Source organism: Sminthopsis crassicaudata, chromosome 2 (genome assembly GCF_048593235.1).
Source record: "Sminthopsis crassicaudata isolate SCR6 chromosome 2, ASM4859323v1, whole genome shotgun sequence".
Lineage (NCBI taxonomy): Eukaryota > Metazoa > Chordata > Mammalia > Dasyuromorphia > Dasyuridae > Sminthopsis > Sminthopsis crassicaudata.
Genome location: NC_133618.1, coordinates 623324637 through 623337161, shown reverse-complemented (window position 1 = coordinate 623337161; position 12525 = coordinate 623324637). Strand labels below are relative to the sequence as shown.

Genomic DNA, 12525 nt, shown 5'->3' with positions numbered 1-12525 from the left:
TGCCTGAGTTCAGATTTGAAATCAGTTTTTATAGGTTCCAAGTCCTGCACTATAGTTTAATATACTACCTAGATTTCTAATTAAGATATTAACAATTCAGGTATTCTATTCAAATGAAGGGAAAATGCCTCAGATATGACTTTCTGAGAATGATAGTATTAAAAGATTTTCACATGAAGGCTACTAAAGAAAATCTTGTCTTTTAGGAAAACGAGCCTGTTTAGGAGAAGGCCTGGCTAAAATGGAATTATTTTTATTCCTGGTAACTATTCTGCAACACTTTACACTCAAGAGTACCATTGATCCAAAGGAAATCAACATCAAGCCATGTTCTACTGGGATTATCACAGTTCCTCCAAAGTACAAACTCTACCTTCTTCCCCGCCATGAATGAAAGTCACCCTTCAAATCTACCATATTTTTTGCTCACCAAGATTCTAAATCTCTTAACTCTTAAAATTATCCAATCATATTGAGGGAAAATGTAAGAGTTATCATTCTTTTAGTAGGTTTCAATTCTTATACATGCATACAAGAAAAGGTAATGGCTTAAAGAACTCCTTGTATACCTTTATGTCAGGGGGTAGCATTATAAAATGGCATGAAGAAGATATTTTAGCATCATTAAGCTATAAACCATGCTGCATGCTTAGCAAATTTTAGTTTAATAAAAGCTGATTCTTTATTCACTTTGAAGTTCACTGAGTGTCATGATTCATTTTGTCCTTAAGAATTCTTTTTTGATGTTAAAAGGAGAGAATGGCTTGAAGACTGAAAAGACATGCCACAAAGTCTTAGCTAAATATATCTTAGTGTTCAGTGGCAAGTTTGCTTTTCAAACTAGAGATAATAACAATTACTGGTTATCACTTGAATCAAAATAAAACATATGAAAAAAAGGATTATCAAGTCAAAAAATAGTTCAAGCTATAGTCCTGAGGGCAGGAATTATAAAATTGGATTACCATTGAGTAAAATCTTGTCTCTTTTAAAGACAGCACATCATTCTAAGAGAGAGCTTGGCTAAGATGGAAATGTTTTTATCCCTAGTCACCATTCTGCAAAACTTTGCCCTTGAGACTATTTTTGACATAAAGAAAATCAATACCAAGCACTATTGGGATTATCACTTTTCTATCACGACAGGAGGATTTAGAAAACAAACAGAGGATTCCATAGAAACCACCATAGGTTAAGAGTGAGTCTTGCTACCCAGCATTCATGCTTAGGTGAGAGAACTATTATGACTTTGTTGTGAAAGACCTGGTCATTACTAAAAGTGAAACCCCATGCTGATATTCCTCTTTCAAAGCTGTATAAAACCCCTATACTATTTTTGACAAGCTAATGGTGAACTTTAAATGTCTATGATGCTAAGTATTCCATAATGAGTGATATAGGATATGAATTGAATAGAAAACCAAAGGAATCAACTTGGACTGAAACCCAGAGCAGATGGGAAGTTCAGGAACATCAGAAATTATAGCCATTAAAAAAAAAAAAAAGAAAATGTTTGTTGGGACGGAGCAGTTATGTGATCTTGGGCAAATCACTTGTCCTCTATTGGTCAGTGTTCCTTGAAGTGTGGTCAAGGATAAGAAAGTACATCATGTTTGTGACATCATAAGCAATCTAATTTGATTAGAGCATATTCTTAATGTGGGGAAGTAAAAGGAGACAAAATACATATGAGATACTAAAGTCAACTTACAAGATACAAAAATAAGTTCTTATTATTTGCCAAATTCAAGGTGACATTGATAAAGCTTTCTGGCATTTCTAAGAAGTTATTAGCATCAAAGTGAGTACCTTCTTTGAATTACATTTGCTCAGGGATCAATCACTAAGGAGTAAGTGATATGAAAGACCTGAATTAGATCTGGCCTTCCCATGTCACAGGCCCCAATAAAGGAACTATTTCATTTAATTACTCCTTTGGGGACCACTTACAGCATGAAACATTGGACAGTTTCCCCAAATGTCCGCCACAAAGGATGGAGAATCTTTTCATAGAGCATTAGATTCAGAAAGAAACTTACTTAAATGTGAGTTACTAGCCTTCACTGTGTTCTATGTACTTATAGGATATTATCAAAGAGATACAACATCTATTTCAATACAGAGCTATATCTGATCTGAATTTAACTGAGAAAGGAGCTCAAAGGTTCTGAATCATGGAAGAGTATTATTCAAAGGTAAATATGAATGATCTACAAAGATTAGTACAATAGATGCATAGAGAAATAATATGAATCCAATATTTTAAATACTTGCTTTGATCATATAAAATATTTTCATGTATCAGCATTTACTTGTTTCAAATTACATTTTTATGGAATTGTAAGCATGTCTCCTTTATAAATGCAACCAAATAAACACAAATAAATCCAAAATCAATTTCTATCACTGGATTTTATTTCAGATCTTGACAATAGGTGGTTGGAAAGCCTTTTTTTTCTATTTTCTTATTTCCCTTTCTCATAACTTTGCTCCTAAATTCAGGGTAATATATAGATCCATTGTATGGTGTTGGGAAGCTTATGCATTGGGGGTCAGGATATCTCAAATCTGATATTGAACTCTTCACTAATTCCTCTAGAGAAATTGTTGAGTTGTCTGGAGCTCAGTTTCCTCAAATGTAAAATGAGATAATTGAAGTAGATGCTCTCCCAGGTTCTTTCCAGTTTCAAATTAATGATGCTGTGAATTTAGCAATCCCTTTTCTCAACTGCCATCCAGATGTCAGTTGAAGGCCACTAGTTCAGGGGAAATCACTACTTCCAAAAGCAACTCTTTCTATTTTGGAAAGTTTGGTAAGAAAAATTTTCCTTGAATAATTTTTATTACAGTAAATAATGAAATGATTCATAGAATAAATCCACAGGATCCTTGAAAATGGAAAACCCATACAAAATATTCCCTAAAGAAGAAAGTCACAAACAAATCCTCTCATTTGAGAATATTGTGGACACTTTTAATTTATCTTTCAGTATGATAAATTAATGGGGAAAGGAAATAATTTTACATTAAAAATTCCCACATAAAATTGCTCAAGGCAATGTAAGAAATAAATATCACTTTGCTTCTGCCTTTTCCTTGTTTTCTATGTTTGTCCTTTAACTCTGTTTATATATTTTTTAGTATTTCTAATGATAATGCAATTTTAATTTGGCAAACTATGTAAATGGAAATTGTCATAGTCTCTGTTACAACCATTCACAATTAGTGTTTTTCAAGAAAGGTAGTTCAGAGTTTATTATCCAGGTTACCTAGTTTGTCCTTGGGGTCAAAAAAGTATCAATTTCATTTAAAATATCCTAACTGGATTGCAAATTATTTAGAAAGAAACAAAATTGAGAAATACAATCCTTGTTCATTTTATATATTCAGTAGTGCTTTTTTATTTAGTCAGTTTTTTTCCCCAATTTATAAGGCTACTTTATGAAACAATTGACTCATATTCACATTATCATTCACTAAAATTCCCAGGTATTTTTCAGATGAACTGCTATATTGATATTTTTCCCTCATCTTCCATGGAACATAAATTTAGTCTAAATTCTATAATCTAATTCTTCTGCATCTTTTGTATAAATAATTACAAGTCCCGAGTTGAAATGTCCCATTCATTACTTTCTATCCATTTTTTTAAAATTAGGATTTATTTCTTCATAAATTTAGTTGCTATATAATTGAGCACATATGTTTTAAACATCTTTGCTTATTATCCCATTAGTATGAAAAATATAACCCTAATATTTTATTTTTATTCTTATTTTAAATTAAACTCTGTCCTCTATAATGATTGTAATTGTGATTTTATATATTTACCTGAAGAATAATTTGTCTTTCCTCAGTAAGCAATTTAAAAAATATTACATATATTCCCTATTGTTTGTGATTTAGTTTGTGTAAAATTTTAACATAATTTGTGTAAACTTTTAACTCAATTAAATTCAATCTATTCATAATTTATAATCTTATGATCACTCTACAGATGGAAATATATCCTCTAATCATCATTATAGCATATTCTTCATTAAAGAGGATCAAACAACTAGCACTCTGTGAGTGCTTTCTGATATCATCACATATTATTTCTATAGAAATTTAGAACTGATTGATTTCATTTGTGTATTTTTTTTATTTTTGTCAGAAACTAAATTTTCCTATTTTTGATTATTAATTCTTTCACAAATTTCACACACAAAGGAAAACATATTCCTGAAAATTCAAAAACTATTTGCTTTGAAAAACTTTGTTTTTCAAAGTATTTTTGAAATTTTTCAAGTATTTATTTGAAATTTGTCAACACTATTCTACTCTCACTTATGATCTTTTTTCCTTATTTGTATCATCCTTAATAAATTTTTCTTATATATATTTTCCTTTCATTAGTTAGTGAACTAAAGTGGCAGTTTTAAAGTTCAATTTATTAAATACCTAATTTGATGGCCCATCTTTGTCCCTCAGTTTGAACTATCATTGATACCAGGTTAAAGCTACTCCTATTTTAGGCAATTTCTCAATGAATTTCTGAAAATTATTCTTGTTTTTCAATATTCAGCTCTTGTTTTCACAAAAGAATTTTTGGCCTTACTAAAAGTTAATTTCCTCCATATCTCAGAGTTAGGAGAGACATCAGAATTTCTCCAGTTTGATTGAAAGTTTTGCCAAATTTCCATCTCTAAAAAACTTGTGTTGAAGATCCTTAGTTAGATAGAATCCCCATTCAGCCCATTTTATTTTTGAATAGTTCTAATCATTTGATAGCTTTTCTTTACATGGCTTTATTTTCCTTTAAAACCAATCTGTCTCTCTTCAATTTTTACCCAAGTTCTCATTTTACTTCTTGGCCTCTAGCTCCAAGCAGAAGAAATAAAATACCTCTCCCTCAATAATGCAAATTCTAAAAAAAAAAATTAAATAAGTAAAAATAGCATTCCCCTCCCCTATCCCTCCCCTGCTCATGAGCACCAGTAATTCTAATTTTTCTACTGTTCTGCCTGAAATATTTCCACTATGACTGAAGACAATCTTGTTGATGTTCTATGAAGAGTAGAGTGCGAATAGCATTTCCCTTATTCTCAACACTATGCAGCTTAAGTTATATGAATATGTTTGTTTTTATGATGTGATTGACTCACGTTCACATTACCATTCACTAACATTCCCAGTCATTTTTTCAGATGAACTCCTATATAGATATTTTTCTCTCATCTTCCATAACATAAATTTTAGAACATAAATCAATATTAGAGACCATTTAGTCAAAAGATTCATTTTATTAGTGAGGAAAATCAAACCAGTATAGATTTAATGATTTCTCCAAAATTATACAAATATTTTTGACAAAACTTAAGTCCAGCTCTTCTCATTATAACCCTTACATTTATTCAATAGTATCACTCTAAATTTTGTTGTGACTTGCATTTTTGAGCATGTCAAATTTTAAATTGTTTCAACTTGCCAGATTCAGTATGTCTCTTTGTTATTTAAACACTTTGTGTTATTTAACTAGTTATTTTAGCTATGTGATATCAGATATCCTAATTGTTTATAGGATTTGTTCATTTCTAGTGTTAGTGGAAGCTGAATGAAGATGTATGTTAATTTTCTCTGAATTATTTTATTTTACAAACTGTTTTAATTTTTTTCCCACAAAATTTCCTTTTACAAGTTTTTGAAACAGAGAAGAAAGTGGCAGATTTTTTTCTTGATAGCTTTTTAAAGTAACACATAATTCTAACACTTCTCTTGATTGGTCTTCAAGATTTACTTCATGTTATGACTTCATTTTTGCTTAAACTACTGTCCTTTTTTCACTTTCATTTTTCTGTCTCATAATATATTCACACTTAAAATCAAATGTATTGTTTTATTTACATAGATTAATTTGTATTTTAAACAACTAAATCTCCTATCATTTAATGATTGTTTGATTGTACCTAATTCCTTATTTACTTTGTAATATTCTTTGCAAATTTGTGTCCTCCCTTAAATTCCTTCAGCATATGTATTATCTATTCTATTGTATTCTCCAAATTTACTTCAGCTATCACTTGACCAAATACTAAATTTATAAAAACCCACAAAGACTTAAAGGAAGCTATAGTTCTTCACAACATAAAACAATCATGGGGATACTGCTTTTTCTGTTCAATTATAAGTTCAGTGAAGTCAGACTGACTAATTCTTATTTCATCTTTGCAGCAGGGTTATATAATATTAAATTATATAGCACAACAGCTACTCACAAATTAAAAAAGAGTATTGTTCAAGGCAGCTGAAGAGTGCATAGTAGGTATGGTGTCAGGTGCAACATATTAAAATAAAGAATAAAAGAAAACATATATGTTCTAAATAAATGTCTTGCAAACATGTCTTGCAAATAAGAAATAACTGATGCTTGTGATAAGAAAAGATAAAGTGATACCCTCTGTGAACTTCAATGAAATGAGTGATTAAATGAAAAAAAATTTTATTAAGCATTCATAATTTGTCAAACATTGAAAAGTTTTGAAGATACAAATAGAAAAATGAGACAGTCCCAACTCCTTAAGGAACTACATTTTAATTTGGGGAGATAAAAGCACAGTTGCATGACAGATAAAAGGGCACAGTAGTCCTAAAAATGCAATTGCAGTGAAGTTGATGAACCCCAGAAATCTTCAAGAGTATACTACCTTGAAAGTCTAGGCAGCAAGTCAGAAAATGTATAGCTAACATATAAGATTCAGCAGGAAGATAAGAATAGAATGATTATATGTAACCTGAAATTATGAGATATAGATTTTATATGAGCATATACCATGTATATAATTGATCTTAAATAAATGTTTATTGGATTTAAATCATTAAATGTTCTGAAGGAAATGTTTACTTAAATTAAACAGAAGAAATTCATCTTTGTCCACGCCACTATAACCAATATCATTTAGGCTTATAGAAGTAGAGGACTGAAACCCAAAATAAGGGAAATAAAGCTCCAAGAGAAAGATTACAGCTTTGACCAATGGTACAGAAAAAGACTTTATAGATCACCCTTCTAGCCCTGTTTTGCTCACAAAATGTGTATGGACAAAAGGAAAAATACATATACATAGAATATTTTAAAATTAAAAAGCAATGAAGATGAGATAAAATTTAAATGTGATTTTAGAAATTGATTTTCATACAACAATAACATTATGTAGTATTTTAGGAATGTGAGGCTATTTATATGAATGAACTTCTGTGGCCTCCAGAACTCCCCATTTTATTCCCCATTTTATGAATGAGGATGGGAAATGTCAAGGTAAGTGATTTATCCAAAAATGAGAAATTCTAAATATCTGAAGCAGGATTTGAAGCCAAATCTTCCTTACTCCAAATCCAATCATTCTTCCACTTTACCATGCATTCTCTCAAGGGTCATTATGACTCTAAGCATAAAGAAAGACAGCTAGGTGACAGTGGATAGGGCACTAAATCTGAAGTCTGGTCTCAGACACTATCCCTGTGCCCTGGACAAATCCCTTAACCCTGTTTGCCTCAGTTTCCTCATTTGTAAAGTTAGCTGGAGAGGGAAATGGAAAACTACTCCAATATCTTTGCCAAGAGTCAAACACAATTAAAAAATAACTGAAAAGTATCAAGGAAAATGGGGTTCTATTTAATAACCACATTACAAAGTTAGGCTAGTGAAAAAAATAAAATCTGTCTCAGGTTGTGAAAATATATCTGTTATATTATTACTGAAATTGTCAATTAAGAAAACCTATATTAATACTTAATCAAAATCTTTAATGTCTTTTTCAAGTTCAAATAGCACATGTAGCTACCCACAGCCTGAGAGTCTCCTATCTGATCCAGAAAAAGCCTCCCATCCTAATGGCCAAAAGAAACCAGACAGAGGTGACTGAGTTCATCCTCCAAGGCTTCTCTGAACACCCTGAATTCCGGATCCCTTTATTCAGCAGTTTTCTCTCTTTGTATATGGTGGCCCTCACAGGAAATATCTTGATAATCATAGCCATTGTTGTCAATACCAATCTTCATAGTCCTATGTACTTTTTCTTATTCAATTTGGCTATGATGGACATCATCTGTACCTCCTCCATTCTGCCTAAAGTACTGGAGGGTCTGCTCTCAGAGGAAAACACCATCTCCTATGGGGGCTGTTTGGCTCAGTTGTACTTTCTCACTTGGGCCTTATCATCTGAGTTACTCCTTTTCACAGCAATGGCATATGACAGGTATGTGGCCATCTGCCACCCCCTACATTACAGTACCATGATGAGCAAGACTCTCTGTAGTGTGTTGGCAGCAGGCGTGTGGGTAATCTGTGCCTTCAATTCCTCTATACATACTGGTCTAATGATGCGACTGTCCTTCTGTGGATCTAATGTCATTACTCATTTCTTCTGTGAGATCCCCCCTTTATTGTTGCTCTCCTGTACCTCTACCTACATAAACAGTATCATGACTGTCTTGGCAGATGCTTTTTATGGAATATTTAATTTCTTACTGACATTGGTGTCCTATGGCTTTATTATCTCTAGCATCCTTAAAATCAGGTCAGCAGAGGGGAAGAAGAAAGCCTTTTCCACTTGCTCTTCCCACCTTATTGTGGCATCCATGTATTATAGTGCTGTGTTCTATGCCTACCTAAGCCCAGTTGCAAGCTATAATCCAGAGAAAAGTAAACTGGCTGGTGTGCTCTATTCAATGTTGAGTCCCACTTTGAATCCCCTGATCTACACTCTGAGGAACAAAGATGTTAAACAGGCTCTCAGAAAGCTTTTTCCTTTTTGTAGAAATTAAATGATATAGAACTTGAAAAATATAGATATATGAAAAATGACCTTTTCTATGTTATAAATATCAGATAACTAAATCTTGCTCTGTCATGCTGACAAAAGTTGTTTAGATATATTAAAAGTATAAGTTAGAGGTGAATAGAGAGGTATAAATGATTATTAGAGATAAGAGCAAGAAAAACCCACACTTAGGCTAGGACAGTCTAGGAAGTCTACTTTCCATGCCATCAGAGAGAATGAAATGTTTCTTGAAAAATGTAACCAGTACTTCAAAAAATAAAAATGAGGAAAAGCAATCAGAAAAAGTAGATGGAAGCAAATCTGTGTAATAAGATAGAAGAAGAAAAAAAAGTGATATGGAGAAGGAAAAGTAGAAGGGTCATGTATAATTGAACATTTTAAGAAAAAATTAATTGAGAGGATATAAAGTGGATCTTTATTAATCTGCTGAAAGGTGAAAATTGTCACAGAAAGAAGGGAAGAAAAATAACTGCTAAACACATAAAGATAAAAAATAATGCTCTTGAAGAGTGATGAGGTGACTCCTCTGAGAAAGAAAAGGAAAAGCACAGAATCTGTTAAATGAAAGATTATTTAGGAAAAATCAGAAAGGGGTATTGTTTCCTACTGACTCCCTGTTAAGAGGTAATGAATTAGTCCCTTTTCAAACTGATAACAAAAATGATCTTTATCAGAGGCTTATGACTCTATTACCAATACAAAATGTAAAATTCTCCAATATTATCTCAGATGAATGATTATTGAACACTCCTGATAACTTGCATTAAACAAATGAGATCACTAGAAGGAATAGAGAAAACCTTACCAAAAATCATCAATTCTTTGAAAGACAGGATTATTTTCATAATTTCTATTTTCATCCATTAAAAGTAAAGGGATACTGCAAAAGGAAAAAAAAAAGTGACCTGGGAAAGAAATAGATGACTGAGAATATAGTTGGACTGGGAATTCTGGACCATGGCAAATTCCTGGCCAAGAATAGAGTTCTCCTGATAAAGGTTTACTGTTGCCTGCCATCTAATCTACTCAAATTTTATCTAGACTAATGTGTTTATTCAATTTTTGAACCATCATTTAGGAAAGACATTGATGGAGAACTTCCAGAGTAAGATGCTGAAGTTGGGGATGAGACCTGAATTCATGCTTTATAAAGATTTACTGAAGTTAAACAGAAATATTTAGAAAATGGAAGGATTCATATGATGGTTGTCTTTATGTATTTTAATATTGGTCATATGCATAAGAGATTAGATTTGACCTCTCTGACCTAAAAGGCATGTTAGGTGCAATATGTAAAAGCTCCAAAGAAAAGCAAATTTACATTTGTGTTTAAGGGGAAAAGATTTTAACATTAGAATTACCAAAAAGTGGAATAAGCTACCTTGAAAATATTTGAATTTTTCCTACTGAAAGTCTTCAAGAAAAAGTTGTGTATCATTTTTGAAGTATTATATAGAAGGGTTACTTTCTCAGGTATGGTTTGAATTAGGTGGATACTGAGATCCTTTTTATTGCTAAAATTCCAGGATTCTAAAATATTAGGATTTTCTTTTTGTGAAAAGAGGTATGTGTTCTGATGAACGTTTCTCATTTTCCTTTGATCAAGAAGCACATTTTGAAAAGAAGTCCTAAGCAGACTATATTGATATTCATCATCTCCCTAAAAAGCTGGACCCAGAAAACTTGAGTACAAGGATTCAATGTTTGCATTCTCCATGGGAGAAAAGCCATGAGTTGGAGTGATTTTTGAATGGTAGCCATTGAAAGTGCCTAAGGAAATGTGGCCAATTTCAGAGTCATTTTTCAGAGCATGACTTAACAAGAGTGCAGAAAATCTAGCAAATCCTTAAATTATCAGTTTAAATGCTTTAGTTAATGGGGAAAAGTATAAATGTGATTTAATGATTGCTATTTATTTACAATCTCCAGGTAATACAAGTAACACATCAAGAATATATATAGTTCCAATGTCAAATGTATACTTGCCAAAAAACTAATTTATGGAGAAGTCACATAGGGAAAGTACCCACAAGGTGATCAGAAAAAGCAATATAAGAGATTTTCTCAAGGTCTCTCAAGAATTTTAGAATTGATTACATGACATGGGAGACAATTGGCACAAGACTCCTAAGCATGACATGCCCTCATCAGAAAAGTTGCTGTATTCTATGAACAAAGCAGGATTGAATTAGTTCAGAAGAACTGCAAGATGCCCAAAGTTAGAGAAATCACCCCCAAATATTCATAAGGTCTATTTGTTGTTTGACCTGTGGCAAAGCATTTCAAGCTCATATTAATCTGATCAGCCAGTTACACAATGTACCTGGATTCTAGCATAGTGATGTCATTTTGGTTCTCTTGAGAATGGACAACAACGCTGTGTGTGTGTGTGTGTGTGTGTGTGTGTGTAGAGAATGAAGACTAATGAACAGATTGTTAATATTGCATATATGGAAAATAGCATAAAGGAATAATATTATCCATAAAGATACTCAGCACAAGACTGCTTGAAGTTCTTTAAATTTTTCCCTCACCAGGAAATTCATCATTAGGCAATCTCATTATTTGTGAGATTAAATCCACCTTTTATTCAGATCTCATCAGTATCACCTGCTCATCTGATTAGAGCATCTGAAGAGTCATGACTTCTACTTAAGAAAGGATTTTCAGTCCAGTCTTCTTCCCATTGCTCACTTGCTACACTGTTTTTGGACTTCTTTGGAGTTTTTCATCTTTTCCCCCTTTTCAGCTTCCTTTTGAATGCTGGCTTTCCCTATTAGATTGTAAGCTCCTTAATGGGAGGAGACTATCTATGTTTAAATTCACATTTGTATCCTTAGTGCTTAACATATATTGTAAATGCTTAATAAATGTTTTCTGATAATGGACAAAAGTGGTGAAATAAATACTATCCCTAGAGCAAAATTCCTATGCAGTCATTAACCATTTCCTGGTACATAGTAAGCATATAACAAATGACCAGTTAACTATGTTTTAGGGAAAATAAAATATTATTAAATTTTCACAAAATTTATAGTGAATAATAAAAATATTCTTTGAAATATGTAAGGAAAATATTAGTATTCATAGAAAGATTATGTTCCTCTTTGATAAAATGAATAATAGGATCATAGATTAAAAGCTAAACATTTCTTTAAGGATTATTAAGGAAATTGAAGCTTATAGTATTTAAATCATTTGACTAAAAGAAAGGAAAGAAGAAAATACATATTTACATATAATTTTGTTTTTACCAAGTTAGAAATAAAATTATTCTATCATTCCACTATTTGTTGACATTGTAAACTGAAATGTCAAATTTTATGTTACAAATTAACTTCAAACTACATATGAAATCCTGATGGTAGAAGTTTAGGGTTCCAATGTGAGATTTGCAAAATAAGGTATGCCTGAGATTAATCAAGAAGATTGATCCCTTGAAGAGTTTTACCCGTTTGAAAACAAACCTTGTTCACTTTATGCAAGGGGTCTTTATAAAAAGATTCTTCACCTTTTCAATTAGCAAAACAAGAGTTATCATCTTGTTCTTTCTTCTCAGACAAGACTAATAATATCAAGAGGGTGATAACTTGCAAGTGAATTGGTTCTGAGGCAGAGCTGCTACAAGTTATCAGCCTTATTCTCTCCTCCAAAGTGATGGGAGTCCAGTGGAAAGACAAAGGTCAAGATTAAATGGTCCAGG

The 12525-nt window shown here is 32.0% G+C and overlaps 2 protein-coding genes across 2 annotated transcripts in view; both read left to right on the top strand.

Annotated features, from left to right (window-relative positions):
* Positions 1-699, top strand: part of LOC141558692 (cytochrome P450 2C44-like) — a 29940-nt gene extending 29241 nt beyond the window's left edge. Inside the window, exon 9 of the mRNA XM_074296279.1 lies at positions 207-699. Within this exon, the coding sequence (XP_074152380.1) occupies positions 207-394 (188 nt within the window). The 3' untranslated portion in view covers positions 395-699. The remainder of the gene's footprint in view (positions 1-206) is intronic.
* Positions 700-7872: 7173 nt separating this feature from the next.
* LOC141553786 (olfactory receptor 13A1-like) lies at positions 7873-8805 on the top strand. The gene has a single exon (XM_074285252.1). It carries the CDS (start codon positions 7873-7875, stop codon positions 8803-8805), a length of 933 nt encoding a protein of 310 aa, XP_074141353.1.
* Positions 8806-12525: the final 3720 nt, after the last annotated feature.

What these genes read in the sequence shown, in the direction of transcription:
- LOC141553786 (XM_074285252.1), top strand. Translation starts at nt 7,873, where the DNA reads ATGGCCAAAAGAAACCAGACAGAGGTGACTGAGTTCATCCTCCAAGGC.